The following is an 18,896-nucleotide window of genomic DNA, read 5'->3' on the forward strand; positions in this document are numbered from 1 at the left end:
GCTTGCAATTCTGTTCGGGCCCTGGTTTCCTCTAAGGGGTCTTCGTATTGTGCTCGAATAGCGTCCACCAACCCCTGGAGAGTATGGAGTTCAGGGCCCCCGATATTGTATAGACCTACATACCAGTCCGCTGCTTTGCCTTGTAAGCGGGAGCCAAGATGCTCAATTTGACTGGCCTCGCTGCCGAAGAGGTGTCCCCACCGGTTGAAGAATTGCACTACTTGCACTAGGAAAAATCCCAGTTTGGAGGGATCCCCATCAAAAGTAGCTTCCAGTTTCACCCAGCCCATCGGGAGGTCTTGTCTCGGAGCCGGTGCTGGGTAGAAGTCCGTCGGAAGCATCAATGGCGCTTGAGGTACGAGGGGAAGTGGTTGGGGACCCGGTTGTGGTAGCGGTGCTGGTTGCACTGGCGGCGGCATCACCGGCTGAGCTGGCGGTGGTGGCCTCGGCTGGGCCGGTGGCTGTAGCCGTGGTCGGGCAGGCTGCTGCAACCTTGGTCGGGCTGGTGGTGGCAATACCGGAGGTCCCGGCAGTAGCGGTTGAGGTGGAGGTGGCCGGTGCGGTTGAGTAATGACCGGCCGCTGAGGGGCGGGTTGGTGGGGTCGTAGTGGTGTAGGCCCCACCGGTTGGTTCGGAGGTGGTAATACGGGTTGATCAGGTGGCAAACGTATCGGTTGCTGCAAAGGGGTTAGTTGCGGTCGAAGCGGAAGGGGCCGCAGCGGCGAAGGCCTGATGGGTGGTGGGCCGCGCGGGCTTGCCCCTCCCGGCGTCGTGACTCTGGGAAGCAGAGGCTGGTCTTGTGGTGCCGGTAGACCATCCCTTGGGGTTTGCTGAATGGGGACCACTTCTAGCGGTTGTCGCGGCAATTCCTCCCCAGGAGGAGCCGGAGGCTCTTCCGTCTGATCTGGCCGAACCGTTATTGGAGAAGCGGGAGGGGGTATCACCGTCGTCTCGGTTGGACGGGTTGGCCCTTCTTCCCCTTCTCTAGGCACCTCAGCTGGAGTCTCCTCGGGAGGTGGATCCCCGTCCGATTTAGGGGGTTCCGTTGGAGTCTCTCCAGGTACCTCAGCTGGAGTATCCCCGCTAGGCAGAATTTCGTCTAATCTAGGGAGTTCCGCGGGCGGTTCTCCCGGTTCTCCAGGGTAGGATTCCTCCTCTCCCGAAGGCAGCGGCTGCTGCGGGGCGTCCTCCACTGGATAGGACATAACGCTTTGGAGGGTGGCTATTTGTACAGCCATTTCTTCAGGTGATAGTCTCTCTCCTGCCCCCATCGCTGAGATTAGGTGAATGGCATGAGCCAAACTTTCCTCCATATCGATCAGCCTAGCTTCCAACTGTTGCATTCGGCTTGGACCCGGTTGCCCCATCGCGGAACCTCCCTCGGTTGCACTCACCGGGGAAAACGGCCCCCAAGGCGGCGGGTCTCCTTGATCGACTCGCGATCTCGCTGCTAGAATTCCTTTGGCTAGACCCGTCACTGCCGAGATGCCGGAATCTACAGCATGGGTGCGACTTTGCATCTGCACCCAACTTCGTTCAGGAACTTCCGTTGGCTCTTTCCATGGGGCAAGTTCCGAATAATCCCAACTCAGGGCGCCGCGGCGGGATGTGTTCCCGTCCGTCTGTTCGGTCGTCCTGTTCCAAAACAGCCACGGTTGGCTGCTATCCAGCTCAGGGACAGTCTCTAGGCTTCGGCGCCCGTCCATCGAAACTCTTGGGTGTAGTCCACCGGCCCGGCGCTCTCGCGTTTCTCGGGGTCTGGCTCCCCACTCCGACGGGGTGGGTAACGAGATCAAGGGGAGAGCGGCAGCCGTCGGCCTTGTCCCCTCACTGCCGAGGTCGATGAGAGGCTGGGTAGAAGTCGAAGCTCCGGTCCCGGCTGGCACCGGTTCCTGAGATTCTTGGGGTTGCGCTGTTTGACTGTCGGGGGACGCATACGGATCAAACAAAGGATCCCTGTCCGGGACTACCTTGGATTCCGCTGGGCCCGACTCAGGCATGATTGGTAACAAAATGTCAGCCTGTGGCTAGATAAGGCTCTTCCTACAGGTTCCCTTTCAAAAGCAAACAAGAGTCCATTGATTGAATAAGGAAACTTTACTGCAGAAAAGGTCCATTATAGTCCACTGTCCTGAATAGAAGACTCAGGATGGTACACAGTCATTGTTACCAATGAAGGGCAAAGCATGAGGTACAGAGTAACAGTTCCCATCTGCATCAGCCTCCCCCCACAGTTCTCAAAACAACATCTTTCAGTCTTGGGAAGCTGCTCTCCTTCAAGGCCAATGCTTGGTGGAACGGTGTTAGACAAAACAGTCTCCTCCGGTGGGAAAGCTGCCTGGGAACCGGTGCACCTGCGGGGAAAGCACTTAGACACTAGAAGCATTAGAAAATGGTGTCAGTACAGTTTAAACACACACTGGACCTGACACACCCTTAGTAACTGAAAGTGGATTATACAGTGTAGGTGGCTGGAACAGACTGCGGAAATTTGAAAACAAGCAGAAATCCATTACAGAGCTAAAAACAAATATACAGTACAATCCTAAGAAGACATGTCAGTATGTCTGTAGCAGTAGAAAAGAGCAAGAGTTTAGTAGCACCTATAAGCAGGGCTTTTTTTCAGGGGGAATGCGGTGGAACGGCGTTCCGGAACCTCTTGAAAATGGTCACATGGCTGGTGGCCCCGCCCCCTGATCTCCAGACAGAGGGGAGTTGAGATTGCCGGGCAATCTAAACTCCCCTCTGTCTGGAACTTAATTATAAAAATCTAAGCTACCATTGGGGCTATGATAAAATTAAAAATTATAGAGTATTAAATAATAGATGTTTTACTATGGATATATAAGATTAAGCTAGTTAGATATCATTTACAATATATAGCTTAAGTAAAGAGTATATAATGGATATTTGAGTATAACAGTTACCTTATAGACTTAAAATAAGCTTAGAATAAGAAATAGTAAAAGATGGGTGTGTGATAGAATATTAGAGTCTAAGCTAATATTAGAATCAGGATGATTGTGGAAAGTAAAGAATTTAAGTAAATGGAAAGTAAAACGGATATAATGTTATATTTTTAATATCTTGATTGCTAATATGTATTATTATGCTAGCATTATCTTATATAGAATATATGGTTCAACTGAGGTATTTAAAGGGAAACTTGTATTACAGAGATATTTTTAGTAGAGATTTAACAAGCTTAGAGAAAAGAGTATTAAGTGTGTGTTTAATAGAATATATGAGATATTAAGTAATTAAGTAATAAGATAGACTAAGGGTTGGAAAACTGTTGGAAGTCAATTAAAAAGGGGGGAGGAAAAGGAGGGGGTTAGAAATAGACTTACAAGGGGGTAATGTATGTGATGAATGATATTATATTCTAATCCAATAAAAATTTTTATAAACTCCCCTCTGTCTGGAGATCAGGGGGCGGGGCCACCAGCCACGTGACCATTTTCTCTGAGGGCAACCCACTGAGTTCCACCACCTCTTTTCCCAGAAAAAAAGCCCTGCCTATAAGACTTAACAAAATTTTTGGTAGGGTATGAGCTTTCGTGAGCCATAGCTGAGCTGCTCTTTTCTAATCCTAAATAGAATTACTCCAGTCTTAGCACACTGAAATTAACGGATTTAGACTGGGATTATTCTACTTAATGCCCTATGAATCCGTTGTTTGTGTTAAGCTAATAGAAAACAATAGAAATATTCACAAAATTATATATATATTTTAAAAGATAGTCTTGAAACTTTTTAATTTTAATCCAAATGATTATACGCAAACACTACCAAAACAGACTACAGAGTTTTGGCTCTACGCCAATTGCCACCTAAGGGTATCAGCTTGATCCCAGTCTGAAGAAGGCACCTAACAAGCCCCTATTAAAAGAATAGGGCATTTCCCCCCTCTAGACTGTTAGCAACCTTAGTACACGTATGAACACTAAGGCACCATGCAGCTAGGGGGGCCAGCCCATCACCAGCAACCCTCAGGCACTTTCCAGGAACAGAGCCCTGGAAAACAGCATTCCTGGTGTTGTGATGTCATTTCTGGGTGAAAACGTGGAAGTGACGTCACATCTACCTTTGTGATGCTCTAAGAATTCCAACAAATATCTATAGATAGAGCATAGAGATCAGCTGGAAACCCTGTCATAGCCAGTCACCTCACACATTCTAGCAGCTGAGATATGTGTTGCACTGTTGATAACGTACTGTATGTACGTGAGTGTGAATCTACAAGGGGCTTTCAAAGCAAGTGAGAAGCTTAGGTGGTTTTGGCATTGCTTTCCTCTGCAGGGTCTTCCTTGGTTTTCTCTCATCCAAGTAACAACCTTGCTTAGCTTCAGAGATTTGAAAAGATGGAGCTCTACCCACACTGCCTTCCTCCAAAGCATACTGTAGGATAATATTTTTCTAGCTTATCCTTAGCCAATGGGACAATATGCCTTCTTGGATTGTAAAACCAAGGTGTGAACAGGGCCGGTGCCAGAGGTTCTGGCGCCTACGGCAGCGTGTGCACGCGCTCTGCACGCGCGCACGCCACAGACTGCGTGATGACATCATTGCAGACGTCATCACGCGCTGCAGGGGGGCTGGGCAGCTCGCAGAGCACCAAGCACAGAAGCTGCAAGCTGCTGCTGGGCGGCGCACGGAGGCTGCTCCGTGCGCCGCCCCAGCAACAGTTCACAGCTTCTGCGCCCGGCTGGGGCAGAGAAGTGCGCAGCGGAGCTGGTGTGGCTGCAGCTGCTGCTGCAGCCAGCCAGCTCCGTGCCGCCGCCGCCACGCACCCCAGCTGGGCGCACAAGCCGCAAGCCACTGCTGGGGTGGCACCCGGAGGCTGCGCCCGGCTGGGGTGTGTGGCGGCGGCGGCAGCGGCAGCACGGAGCTGGCTGGCTGGCTGCAGCAATAAGTAGCTGCAGCCCAGTCATGCCAGTTTCGCTGTGCGTGCCTCTGCCCCCGACACCCCCTCCGGTGCCCCTCCAATGCCCGCGCGCCCGAGGCCACCGCCTACCTGGCCTCCATGAGCGCGCCGGCCCTGGGTGTGAACCTAGGCAGATCATGAGAGGGAGGGCAGGAAGGGTTACATCAGTGCTTAATTCTCGTGGCCCCTTCTTAATGCAACTACTGTTAAACAGTAGTGGGCTGACTAGGTATGGGTGCCAAATTCACCCATTTAATTTAAAAGGCAGAGCCAACTTGACCTGTAAGAGTCAGTTGGGTGTAGCGGTTAAGAGCGGCAGGACCCTAATCTGGAGAACCGGGTTTGATTCCCCACTCCTCCGCTTGAAACCAGCTGGGTGGCCTTGGGTCAGTCACAGCTCTCTCAGGGCTCTCTCAGCCCCACCCAACTCACAAGGTGATTGTTGTGGGGATAATAATAATAACATACTTTGTAAACCACTCTGAATGGGTATTAAGTTGTCCCAAAGGGTGGTATATAAATCAAATGTTATTATTCTGCCTAAGATAATGCCAATCGCCACCTTGGAGTCAGGTTGCAATTTTCCCCAGGCCAGTTTGTTTAGGGATCCTGACAGTGTTTTGCCATCTTCTGGACATGGAGCAGGGGTCACTGGGGATATGGGGGGATGTAGTTGTGCATTTCTTGCTTTTTTCAGCGGGTTGGACTAGATGACCCTGGAGGTCCCTTCCAACCCTCTGATTCTATGACTCTAAAACAGTCTAGGACAGGGTATTTCAGTAGAATAGCTAACAGACGTAATGAGCCTACAGTGACAATTCATGGGGAGTCTTGAGCAGTCATCCTGGATATGCAATCAGAAACATCATACTTTTCCTACCATCTGTTTGGATTAGAGGCCTCCAGGCAGAGGTGTCCTATGGTACCATATAGAGGTAGTATCTTTTGGTTGTTAGAATCCTCACTACACTGTGACATGTTCAGATGTCCATTCCACCATGACACTTACTGGGTGATCTTTGGCCAGTCTCTTACTCACTGTCTCAAGTGACCCCACTGCACAAGAAAAACAGAGGAGAGTGAAACAAAGTACATAGCCCAGAGCTCACTCGAGGACCAGTAGGATAAATAATCTGTAAATAACAACACAATAGGATTAAATATTATCGTTTCAAAAATTTCGCAACGCTTTTACTACCATCTACTCTCATCTGTAAAGCTTTTCTGTTTGGGTATTTTGGACACGAACGACTGAATCAATTCTGTCTCAGCAATGGAGTGATTCTAGTCATGGAAAAAACATTAAATGCTTCAGAAATGATATGGGAAGATCTTCCATAAGATGACTGTTGATTTCCCTTGACTAACTTCTGGACAGAAAAGAACTTGACCCACATTTCTTTGAGTTATTTCAGTAAATGGCTAAAGAGAAAGCTCCCTTTCTCTGGGGGAAGAGTTTCCACCAGCCTGGGTGCTCAGAACCTCGAAAGGAAATCAAATCCTCTGTCCCAGCCGCATAAAGTCCTGTACATTTTTTGACAGAGGAGATAGCATGGAAACCAGTGTTCCCCATCAAAAGAGACAGGGTTACTTCATCTTGTAGGTAAAGGTGTTCAAGTTCCTTGAAATAGTTAACAATATACTCTGCTCAGTTGCATGTCCTTGGATTGAATGAGAATGCAGGCAATTATTGGGTAGGGGACACAATTGTCTTCATGTAACTATACCAACACTTGTAGGGTTGCCAACAGGCCTGGAGGAAAACACCCTGTCCCTTTAACAGAGGTTTAATGCATGGAAGCGAGCAACTGAATTTTTTCATGGCATCCAGGTAAATAACATCCCCTGCAAGCATCTATTATTGAGGCATTTTTTTCTCCAGGCAGTTGGCAACCCTACACCCACCAGCAAGCATCTAGAAACCAATTATGCTATCTGGACAGTTCTGGACCCCGATCACTATTGACCCTCAAAGCAGACCTTGCTTCCTTAACAGGGTTAAGAACAGGTAGGCTTGCCAGCCTCAGTGGGCAGCCTGGAAATCTCCCAGAATTACAACTGATCTCCAGACAACAGCGATAGATTCCCCAGGAGAAAATGGCTGCTTTGGAGGGTGGATTCTATGGCATTATATCCTGCTGAGGTTCCCCCCCCCCTCCTCAAACCATCATATCCCCAGGCTCCACCCCAAATCTCCAGGAATTTCCCAATCCAGAGTTGGTAACCCTAATAACAGAAGGGGACAGGACTGTGGAAAGTTAACCTGGGGTCAAGAGCAAAATAGAGTCTTGGGGCCCTTCTCAGGCCCCCCCTCCCCAATACTTCTTGCGGGTCCAATTCAGTCCGTGTGGGGCTAAAATTGGTCCCTACGAAGCGTGGGAGCATGCCCGCCACTGGCACAATAATGTCACTCAAGGAAGTGATGTCATCGTGCCTTGCTGGGAGCATGCCCACTGTGCGTTTCCCCCCTGTTGCCTGCCAGTGGTGGCAATTGCTGGTCAGTTTGCCAGCAATTGATAGGCAACGGGGCAAACTCCCAGGAGATTACATTTGGGAAACCTATTTGTCTAGCCGTGCCTTAGTTCATTATAACTCATGCAGGATACCAACATAGTGTATGCCAGATTTGCATAGGTTCAGGGCTGGTTCTAGGTTTTAGGAGACTCAAGCAGAGAGTGCCTATGGCCCCTTCCTCCCCACTGCCACACCTCCTTCCTTCCTGCATCCCCCTGCCCCAATGCCCATGTGTCCATTCCCACCAGCTTCTTTGTGAACCCCCTACTGCATGTACAGCCTTCTCCCAACATGGCTGAGTACTACATGGGGCTAGAAGCGTCACCACTGCATGCCACTCACATGCCCTTCACCGGGCAGTGCTGGGCATCACATGCAGGGGGACACAAGTGCACACTGGTTGGCAGCAGGGGGGTGTTGGCAGGGAGACAGCAGCAGTGGGCCGTACTGGAAGCTCTGGGCCCTAGCAGCCACCCAGCCTCAAGATATGCTGACACCAGCGCTGCACAAGGAGACCAATTGTAGAGGACTGGTATCATTAACTGATGTGTAAAACAAGGAATTCCCGATGTTTTCCTCACCCATGACAGACAATCTGCACATGCGCTATTTCCCGCTTCTTCACCACTGCTGATGATATAGGCACCACGTCCTCCATTGCATCTAATTACCCTGGTTACTTTGATCAGAATATGCCATTATTCCTATTTGATCAGCCTTTATTGGCATATAATAAAGAAAACAGGATGGTACAGAGAAAAAAGAACAAAATATAATATAAAACAGTTGAGTGACGTCAACAGTTATTTCTGAATCTTCTCCTGGCTATTTCTGAAACTTCTTCTTCTTTATAGCGAGTTGTAAAAACCTTGCTACCTTCTCAGTTATATCGGAGGAGAAATCATTTAAAAGACAGTAAACCTTGTGGAAATTGGAAGAATCTGTCATATTAGCTAAAATAGAGCTTAAATATTTAAAACAAATATTGGCATAAAAAAGGACAATAGAAAAGAACATGTAGAATTGTCTCGATACAACTGGCGTTACAATGACAGTGCCTGAATGCATATGCTCTCTTTTGAAATCTGCCGTGTAAAATCGTGGATGGCAAAGCATTAAATCTAGATAAAGAGAAAACTCTTGTGTTGTTGTGGAATTTGCAGGGAATAAAAGTATGGGACCATATGACCCACTACCAAAGGAATCTCTAAAGTCAAAAGAGAGCAGCCATTATTCTAAATCTTCAGCACTCACTCATTCACAAATGATCTTTATTTTCCCAAAAGGTAATATAAAATAAAAAAGCTACGTAAAACCCACTAGGGATTTCAGGTAACAGCTAACCCTGTTGATTAGTCATCAACCAAGCTTCATTTCCTGTTCTTTCTAATCAAATAGCATGATGGAATGGAATTTCTGTTCGACATACGTCAGAATCCAGACAGAACCACAATCAAAGGGGTAACCGGGGCAAGTGGTTACCTTCTAATGCAAGGAAACTAGGACAGTAGGAATAGTCCTTATAAAAAGCCATGAAGTTCAGACAGAGACAATCACCACTCGAACCATCCAATTGCAGAAGCACACAAGGAAGTCTTCACCATGAAATTTTTCCCAACCAACACTAGATTGGTGAGTATGAACCTGATTTCCTAAAGCTGATTTACCAAGTTGAATGTCTTAGATAAGACGCATTTTCAAAAGCTAATGTTTTCTGCTAGAAGGAAACAACAAAAGCCCATAAATTCATTAACAGCTTGGATCCTATGCAACATGCACGGAGTTAAGCTGTGGAAATGGTAGCTTGCCTGCCTTCCCCCTCGCCACGGCAGTCTTCTTTGATCCTCCCATTGGACCCACAGGAACACCAAGGGGTTCAAAAGGGGAGCTGCAGTGAGAAGGGGAAATTGGCAAAAATCAGCCTCCTCCATTTCCATGAGCAGAAGTAACTACAGCGAACAGGAAATAAATAGCATGACCAGAAAGGAAAATTTATATTCAAGCTAGTAGAATAACATGGGAACCCAGGTACAATTTTTCCTAAATTTTGCATTTTTGAGTTTTCTTCTGAATTTAGATTCACTCTCATTATTTTGTCATGCTTGGTTGTGTAAAAAAAAAAATATTCCTAATGCAAATTGGTTCACACCCTTTCCTCCTTCCAGGGTTATCATTTTTTTTCATATTCCAGTTCTCCTGTCTTAAGCAACAATTCGATCCATGCACGTTTACAGGGAATAATGCTAATCTCTACCTCATAAAAAGCTTCACCTCAATTTTTACAAGAAAAAATGAAAAGGCACAGGAGTGGGTTAGGCCTTTTATCTGGACAGTAAGCAATCCTGCCTTCACCTCAGATACAATTTTAAAAGATCTGATGCCGTACTTTAATGTTAAAATAGCAACTGCATCGAAGGGAGATGTTTCATACTGTCTATTAGGGCTTTCTTTTCTGGGAAAAGAGGTGGTGGAACTCAGTGGGTTGCTCTTGGAGAAAATGGTCACATGGCTGGTGGCCCCGCCTCCTTATCTCCAGACAGAGGGGAGTTGAGATTGACCTCCGTGCCATGCAGCGCAGAGGGCAATCTCAACTCCCCTTTGTCTAGAGATCAGGGGGCGGGGCCACCAGCCATGTGAACATTTTCAAGAGGTTCCGGAACTCCGTTCCACTGCGTTCCTGCTGAAAAAAAACCCTGCTGTCTATCCCATGAATTGATATATATCACAAAGACTGTGTGTCAAGGGGTTAGAGTGCTGGACTAGGATGGGAAGCCTAGGTTAATGCCACCCATACTACTGTGAAGCTCACTGTCCAACACTGGGCCATCAGTCTCTCTTAGACTAACCTACCTCATAGGGTTGTTGTGAAGAAAAAATGGAAAAGAACCATATAGGCCACTCCGAGCAACTTGGCGGCAGGGTGGTATAAAAATGTGGCAGGGTGGCAGATGAAGTGCAGAGCATAGCATGGCATCTTCACAATGTGTGGCAAAGCAAGGCAGCTCTTCTTTTAACAAAAGAAGTGTTTTCTTTCCTACCTCTGGAGCAGTTAAGAGGATTAAAAAGAGATTAAAGCGCCAATGGGTGCATATGGTTGATTGCAACCATGTTTCACTTGCTTATACTGTTAAAGAGGTCCTGCACCTACACTAATTTCAAGCTGGTGCATTTTCCAGAAGGAAAAATAAACATTCAAGTTGCTAAAATAAACTTCTATGCAAAGATAGGTAAATAATACTTTTGCCAGGATCAAGTGTACGTACAAGCTTTTGTTCACCAGATATCTTCTTTAGATGTTAAGCCAAAAGGGTAGGATAGACACGGAAGTAGACACGGAAGTAGACACGGAAGCTTCTGACTGTTGAAGGAGGCATTTTGTAGACTTAAATAGGTTAGATTGTGCCCAGTGGGAAAAGGCCATAGATGCCACCAGCGATGTGTGTTTTCTGGGAAAATCTGAATCGGAAAATTTTCCTGGAAAATTTTAACCAAGAACATTTAAATTAATAATTTCAATATTTAAATAATGTTAGCAAAAGAAGGGAAACCCACCATGGACAAGCCTAGACCATGTACAAACACTGTGGTTTGTCCATGCTTCATATCCCACATTCCGTCCAGTGTAGATTTACAGCGCAGCCGCACTGACAACTCTAGACAGATAAACAGGCTACATTTACATGTGTGGGGCAGAAATTTTTCCACAGAAAAATATAGCGCTGGACATTTTTCCATGAAAAAAACTCTGCCCCTCATCACTGGATGCTGCAAGGCATGCTGGGCTACTCAGAAATTATTTGCATCTGTTTCTAGCACTAAACTAAACATGTGGGTTACCTAAATGGCACAGAAGGAAAGAAACATCATAGTAGTCAATAACGTGGATCTACCAAAAAGTTTCCACACATAGGACAATTTCCAACCACCAAGTGTGACTTCCTCTCCTCTCCCCTCACCCCTCCCCTTCCCTCTCCTCTCCTCTCTCCCCTCCCCTCCTCTCCTCTCCCCTCCCCTCCCCTCCCCTCCCAATGCAGTCCATAGGCCCCCTACACTCGCTACTCTTGGAAGCTGTCTAGCAGCTTCATCTGGGCTTCGGTAGGTTTACCAACAAATACAAGTGGGAGAGAGCTGTGGGCTGTACTGGGCTAGAGACACTCAATGCAAGTTGAGCCCCAGCTATGGGGCAAGCTCCTCAAGAACTTGGTCTTGGTTGCTCAGGCAGAGAACTGGTCCAGCAGGCTGAGCAAAACAGGCTGGTGTCCCCCATTGCCACCATCTTTCAGATGCGCCAAAGGTTGCCAACCCTCAGTGAACCAAATCGAATGCTGAGACCAGAAAGAGATGTCCACACAAAGATTTCCATTGACAGATCTAGGAGTTCCTTCTAAGGATTCGTTGTGTTTGTTTTGCTTGCAGTTCACACCCTTGCTTTCCGTCCTGATCCTACTGTCATTGCTGAAGGGTTTTGCGGTCGGGAATCCTCTGCTTCCTGATACGACCGGCACTGGATACAGGAACAGAGCACCAGATTGCTTGGTACAGGTTGGACCAGGATTCCCAGAAGCAGTAAACATCAACGTGAGCATCATCAGCACAAACCGAACTGCCAGAGTAGTTCACGATGTCAGCAAACGTTCCACCTCTCCATGGGACTACAGGTATTATTCCAAGTTTGTCTTTGGCCCTCTACAGACATTTGACTTTAGTGATCTAACCATTCATAACAGGAGCATACGCAGTCCTTCCTATATGTGTGCTTACCATTCTGTGCCTTCAGATTTCTCTACACTTTGAGGGGTCTTACCAGGCCTATTTCTCTCCACCACCACCCCTCTTCACTTTTTTCCTTTTACCATTCTTCAGCCCTGAAGAATATTCCAGGGTCAGTCACTCTGGATAACCCAGCGTGTCTCAAATTTCCAACACAAACTAAGAGCCAAACTACAAGTGACGTCTTACACAGGTTGGACACTTGTCGGCTTCCCTCAAGTTTTGATGGGAAATGTAGGCGCCCTGGTTTTACAGCTTGGCTCTCCATTACAGCTGCAAGACCAGGATGCCTACATTTCCCATCAAAACTTGAGGGAAGCCGACTAGTGCCCAACCTGTGTAAGACGTCACTTTTAGTTTGGCTCTAAAGCATCAAGTGTGGTGGAGTGTGCTGTCAAGTCACAGTTGATTTATGGAGTCCCCTGATGTGGTTTTCATGGCAAGAGACTAGCAGAGCTTGCTTGCCATTGCCTGGATCTGCAACCCTAGTCTTTGTTGGAGGTCTCCCATCCAACTACCAACCAAGGCTGACCCAAAGCATCAATTAAGTCCTATTTAATAACCGTAAGATAAGCTAAGCTTGGATAATATTTTTAGCATGGATATGCCCTATTCCATCATTGAATGGTTCATTTCAAATTAAGATATAGAGATCTTTCTGTAGCCCTAAGATGTTTAAGATATCCTTCTCCCTCTTGCTGAACATTGGGGCATCATTTAAATGTTATAGTGTGGCCTTAGCCTCTTAGTAAGGCAAAAACAATATATTTAATTAAAGTTTTTCAGAGATACAGCATGAAAAGGATCAGATTCTAAGATGTCCCTCCTAAGTTCACAGTATGTGTTGTTATTATTTAAAACATTTATATGCTGCCTGTCTACCCAAATAGGGTCTCCAAGGAGATGAACAGCAGGCATTAGAATATGTAAAATATTAAAACTATATTTAAAATGTACATCAGGTATCAATTCCCCTTCTCATGGTGCAGGGGTAACCTCACAAATCACGTGCTTGTAGTTCCTCTCTGGCTGCTGCTGGTAACCAATGTCCTTGGGCAACAACCACAAGGGTGAAAGCATTTCTCCCAGTGAATTGCAGAAAATCAAACGTAACTAGCAGACCGTAGTACCTGCAGCATCTCCTCTACGATGCTCCTGGGACGTTTTCTTCCCAGCGAGTGATTTCAGAAAAGACGCCAAGGACAAAGGGCCCATGCCAGAGCAGACTGCTCAGCAGGGCTATAGGCAAATAATAGCAATTCAGTAAATCAGAAATCATTATTGAAAAACCTATCTCAGAAGATTGTTTTCTCTTATTTATTTTAGTTATTTATACTCCATTTCTCTCCCTAAATGGACCCAAAGTAAGTCCTCTATTTTATCCTAACCACCTCAGAGTCTCTCTACATGAGACATCTGACTCGTAAAGAACACGTGTCAGGAGATGCAATATTAACCGGGAAGGGTAGTCTAAAAAGACCGAGCCAGCAGTAGGACAAAGGCTTTGCTATACACTGAAGCTGTGTGAAGGAGCTGTGAAATGCCAGAAGGGAAACTTCAGCCCATTACAACCTCTCCAGATCCAAGCCCGGCTCTGGAAGGCAGCTCCAGCCCATTTCCATTCCTCACTGCCCTCTGGTTGCAATCCCGCATAATTTGAGACTGGAGAGGTGAAATTGACAGAGCCTTGGGAGGCGAAGATGAAATTGACAAACCCTCTGAGGCGCAATCTCTGCTCTCTCTTTTTAAACTATGTTTCCCAGTTAACATTGTGTCCCCCTATACTTGATGAAGATGTGCTGAGGCATCTTGTGTAGAAAGACTCTCAGTGTGAAATAGGTAAAGCTGAAAGACTGGCCACCCAGACAAGCTTCCATGGCTGAGAAGAACCAGGGTCTCCCAGAACTTACTTTGCGTATCTAACAAAGGGAGCTTTGCCTCTTGATATTGACTTCCATTCCCTGGAAGTCTAGTTGGTGCTCAAGATGCTACGTATTGCAGCTGAATCTGGGAGATCTTACTCCCATACTCTAACCACTAAACCACACTAGTATATCTTGCTACTCCCCCCGACCCAGTACATTCAGAAGAGACAGCATCCAGCCTTATACTTGGACAGGTCAAGGACTTGTCTAGGTGAGCACCACCTATTTAACCCAAAAAAGTATACCCATTTCTTCCAACATTTAAGGCCAAGGCAGGTAGAGCTAGCATATGACAGCACAGCACTATAGCACCTCCACTGCAACCACAGATATTAACATTTTAGCTTTATCAGTTACACGCATGCATTACACTGAAGAAAATAAATGTACCTTAAAAGCATCAATTTTTCACTCTGCCCCCAATGCTTTCCATTTTAGTTTCATACAAGGAGGATGACAACCAAAGAGAAACTGCTTGCTTAAAACCATTATATTCTGCTTTATCCTGTTTAAATTAAATAGTTAACAATGGTCCTGTTTAAAAATATATATATAAAATCTCTTCCTTAGACCCCAGAGAGCTGCTGCCTGTCTGAATAAACGGTACTGACCTTAATGGACCAATGGTCTGATTCAGTATAAGACCGCTCCGTGTATAAAAACCTAGTATTGTCTTTGTCTGCATCTTCCACTACATTCTACCACAAACTTTAAGGTCAGCTGTATTCCAGAGAGGTGTTTTTGATGGCTGGAATTTTCTTTCTCAGGAAATTTGTTTGAGCTTAATTATCTACTGCTGAAACAGAACATAATCAATTCTAGGACTGACATTAAACAACATGAAGCACAGGTAGTATATAGGAGTACATATATAAAGCAACAAATAATATGTAAGGCAACATAATGGTGAAGTCTATGGTTCCTAACTCATTAGCGAAACATCTGGGACCCTGTTCCTACAATACTGCACTCCTATCTGAGAAAAAAGCCTTTTCGAATAATTCGGTTTTGCCTTGTTTGCGGAAAGCCAGGAGCGGAGGGGCTCTCCTCCTGACCTCCTCAGGCAGGCCATTGGAATGAAAGGGGCTGCATGTCCGTTAAAGTAATAAGAGGCACCTACAAGCATTTCCAGTTAGTAAATATAGAAAACAATGTCCTGGATTCCACTTGGCTCTTTTCCCAGGAGCCTGCCCTTCTCAGGCACCACGGTGAGGAAAGGTGTGAGTATTTACACAGCTCATTGTCTTTATCTTTACACCCGCAGTATTAATGAAGATCCCAACAGGTTCCCCTCCAAGATTGCTGAAGCCAAATGCCACTATTTTGGCTGTGTGGATGCCTTGGGACAGGAGAACCACAGCATGACCTCCGTCCCCATTCGACAGCAGATCCTGGTGCTCCGACGCAAATACAAGGGCTGCGAGCAAACCTACCAACTGGAGAAACTGTGGGTCACTGTTGGCTGTACATGTGCCAGGCCACTCTCCAACGCTTCTCCTCTAAGAAAGGACCAGAAGAACTGAATGGGGATGGAGATGTTTTAAAGGAGCATGAGTTGCATCACCTTCGTATCAACAGAGAATGCCCGCTTGGAAACAGCCGTCTCCATCATAGGCTTGGAACTTCCCAACATTCGACTGAGTCGGCTAACGTTTTGTGATTGGATGCAATGGCAGCCACTTTGTTGTGGTGCCCATTCCAGTATTCTTAATTATTTGATTTTTTTCCTGGTATTTATTCATTCAGAGTACATTAAATAAAGTATTTTTTCACACATCCAAGTGTATCTTGGTTTCTTTTTCCTCTATTTTTTTCAAATAGCTCCAGTCCAGAGTAAATTATCGGGAACGTCCAATTCCGGATAGTATTAATAAAATCGAAGTATTATTGTACTTGCAGAAGGGACTTCCTCGCTTCTTCCAGAATCGGAAGGAAGTCTTTCTATATTCAACAGGATTCACTGGCTGTAGGACTGCAGATTGAAAGGGTTTATTTTGGACAAGGAAACTGACGAGTGGGTGGGCTCCAGTCCTTTTCCTTATGCACAATATCATGCTCAATAACTGAGTTACTGAGATAAACAAAAGCCCTGTTCACAAGTTACAATGAACACATGTATAATCTTGGTACAGCATACATTTGATTTTTCTTTATACATGTGTTGGGTAATTTTCATGTTAAAACATGTACAGCTAAATGCATGATTGAAGCCACACCCTGAATCGGGTATTGGTAGGGTTGCGAACATTCAGTTGGTGGCTGAAGTTCTCCCAGAATTACAATTGATCTCCAGGCCACAGAGATCAGTTCCCCAGAAGAAAATGGCTGCTGTGGAGGGTGGACTCTATGGCATTACACTCTGCTGAGGTCTCTGCCCTCCCTGAACCCTGTTCTTTCCTGGCTCCACTCCAAAATCTCCAGGAATTTCACAATCTGGAGCCGGCAACCCTGTAATTGTCCTTAGTTTCAGTCACAAAGTGAACATGCGTTGGCATTTACAAACAGAAGTGTGCAGGGCTTTTTTTCTGGGAAAAGAGGTGGTGGAACTCAGTGGGTGGCCCTCGGAGAAAATGGTCTCATGGCTGGTGGCCCCGCCCCCTGATCTCCAGACAGAGGGGAGTTGAGATTGCCCTCCACACAGCTCAGCGGCGCGGAGGGCCATCTAAACTCCCTTCTGTCTGGAGATCAGGGGGCGGGGCCACCAGCCATGTGACCATTTTCAAGAGGTTCCAGAACTCCGTTCCCCCACGTCCCCCCTGAAAAAAAGCCCTGGATGTGTGCAAGCTGTAAGCATGTTCATTGTAACATGTAAACAAGAGCTAAAGACAACACAGAGACTGAATGCATAGAAGGCAGCTTGCCGCTTCCTGAACTATCTGGTGAGGGCAGTAAAGAGAAAGGAAGGAAATCTGTTGGGGGCAGCCTGCTGTGACGGGACATTGCCTCCTTCACTCTAAAGACCAGCCTCCATATCAGCATTCCTTTTTATGATGGAGTCTTGCTTTTCAAAATATACGGATAGTCATAGATGAATGTGTGAATTAATTGTTGACAAACTACACTTAGAATCACAGGGTTGGAAGGGACCTCTAGTGTCATATAATCCAACCCCCTGCAAAAGGCAGGAATTAGGGTTGTGTTAGGGTTGCCAACTCCAGGTTAGTGAATTCCTGGAGATTTGGGGATGGAACCTGGGGAGAGTGGGGTTTGGGAGGGGAGTGGCCTCCCCTCCCATAGAGTCCACCCTCCAAAGCCGCCATCATACACCACTGAGGTTCATCCCTTCCTCATCCTCCTTAGGCTCCACCTCCACATCGCCAGAAATCTACCAACCCTGAGTTGGCAAACCTTTCTCCAGGTGACTGAAAACAGTTCCCTGGAGGAATTACAGCTTCAGAGGCTGACACCGCATCTCCACTGAGCTTCTCCCTCTCCCCAAACTCCGCTTTCCCCAGGCACCTCACTTGCAATCTCCAGTACTTTCCCAAGCCGGAGATGACAACCCTATAATGTTTAGGCACATGTAAGGCATCATTTTCTGACAGTATGTTCCTTCACACCAGGAACATTCCAGGAGCTTGGCGCGATGTTTCGTGTGTGAAAACGGCTCATTAGGGCAATAATATTAACCATTTCATACCATTAATCAGACATGCCTGTGGGCAAATCCTTGAAAATAACACCACATCCCATGTTAAAAGTATACCAAATGAAAGTGACTACTAAATACAGCTCCTTTATTTTTTGTGTGCCTTTGATTGCTCCTTCACACATTACAAGAGACCAGAGATACTCCTGGCATCATGCACAGTCATGTTTCAATGCAATTTATTCCTCAGATCAGGGCTTTTTTTCAGCAGGAACGCAGTGGAACGGAGTTCTGGAACCTCTTGAAAATGGTCACATGGCCGGTGGCCCCGCCCCCTGATCTCCAGGCAGAGGAGAGTTTAGATTGCCCTCCGTGCCACTCAGCGGCACGGAGGGCAATCTCAACTCCCCTCTGTCTGGAGATCAGGGGGCGGGGACACCAGCCATGTGACCATTTTCTCCGAGGGCAACCCACTGAGTTCCACCACCTCTTTTCCCAGAAAAAAAGCCCTGCCTCAGATGCATGTACATTTCTAACATTCATCAAGGCTGCATACACAGATCATTCAGATATTAAGCTATCATTTCATGACAGCGATCTCCAGGAAGGGCCTTGATTTTTTGTGGCATTACAAATGATCTCCAGACAACAGAAATCAGTTCCCCTCAAGAAAATGGCAGCTTGGAAGGCGAATTCGATGGTATCGCAATTCCTCTAAGTTTTCGCTCCTCCCCAAAGTCAACCCTCTCTAGGCACCAACCCAAACAAGGTTGCTGGGCGGTAAAACCATAGAGTTTTGGCAAATTCTAGTGTCACAATGATGTCACTTCCAGGTTTTACCAGAAGTGATGCCAGCACACTGGCATGATGCAGACACGCTCCCCAATTCCACCCCCCCCCCCATTTTCTCCTGCCAGCCTTTGAGATGCTAGTGGGCAAAGGTAAAGGTTGCCAGGAGGTCTCCTAACCCCAAATCCCCTTCCCCTCACTATTTCATCTTTTCCTTCTCCTGGCAGCCTCCATATGCTCACCTTTCCCTATGCCTTTCTCTCTTTCAAATCCACTCAACAATTTAACTTTTACCTGTCCCTCGTCTTCATTTATATTTACTAATTTAGTAAATAGGGCGCACATCTGCCCTCTGTTATGCCAGCTGCACTGGCTCCTGGTT

The 18,896-nt window shown here is 46.5% G+C and overlaps 1 protein-coding gene across 1 annotated transcript; it reads left to right on the forward strand.

Annotated features, from left to right (window-relative positions):
* Window positions 1–343: 343 nt before the first annotated feature.
* On the forward strand, window positions 344–15,741 carry LOC129323824 (interleukin-17A-like). The gene is made up of 3 exons (XM_054970569.1): window positions 344–355; window positions 11,858–12,099; window positions 15,401–15,741. The coding sequence occupies exons 1-3, from the start codon at window positions 344–346 to the stop codon at window positions 15,657–15,659; spliced, it is 513 nt and encodes a 170-aa protein (XP_054826544.1). The 3' UTR covers window positions 15,660–15,741.
* Window positions 15,742–18,896: the final 3,155 nt, after the last annotated feature.

The sequence above is a fragment of the Eublepharis macularius genome, chromosome 1 (assembly GCF_028583425.1).
Source record: "Eublepharis macularius isolate TG4126 chromosome 1, MPM_Emac_v1.0, whole genome shotgun sequence".
NCBI lineage: Eukaryota > Metazoa > Chordata > Lepidosauria > Squamata > Eublepharidae > Eublepharis > Eublepharis macularius.

Coding starts and splice junctions, on each gene's coding strand:
- LOC129323824 (XM_054970569.1), top strand. Junction 12,100..15,400: donor ACCTCTCCATGGGACTACAG/GTATTATTCCAA, acceptor TTACACCCGCAG/TATTAATGAAGATCCCAACA.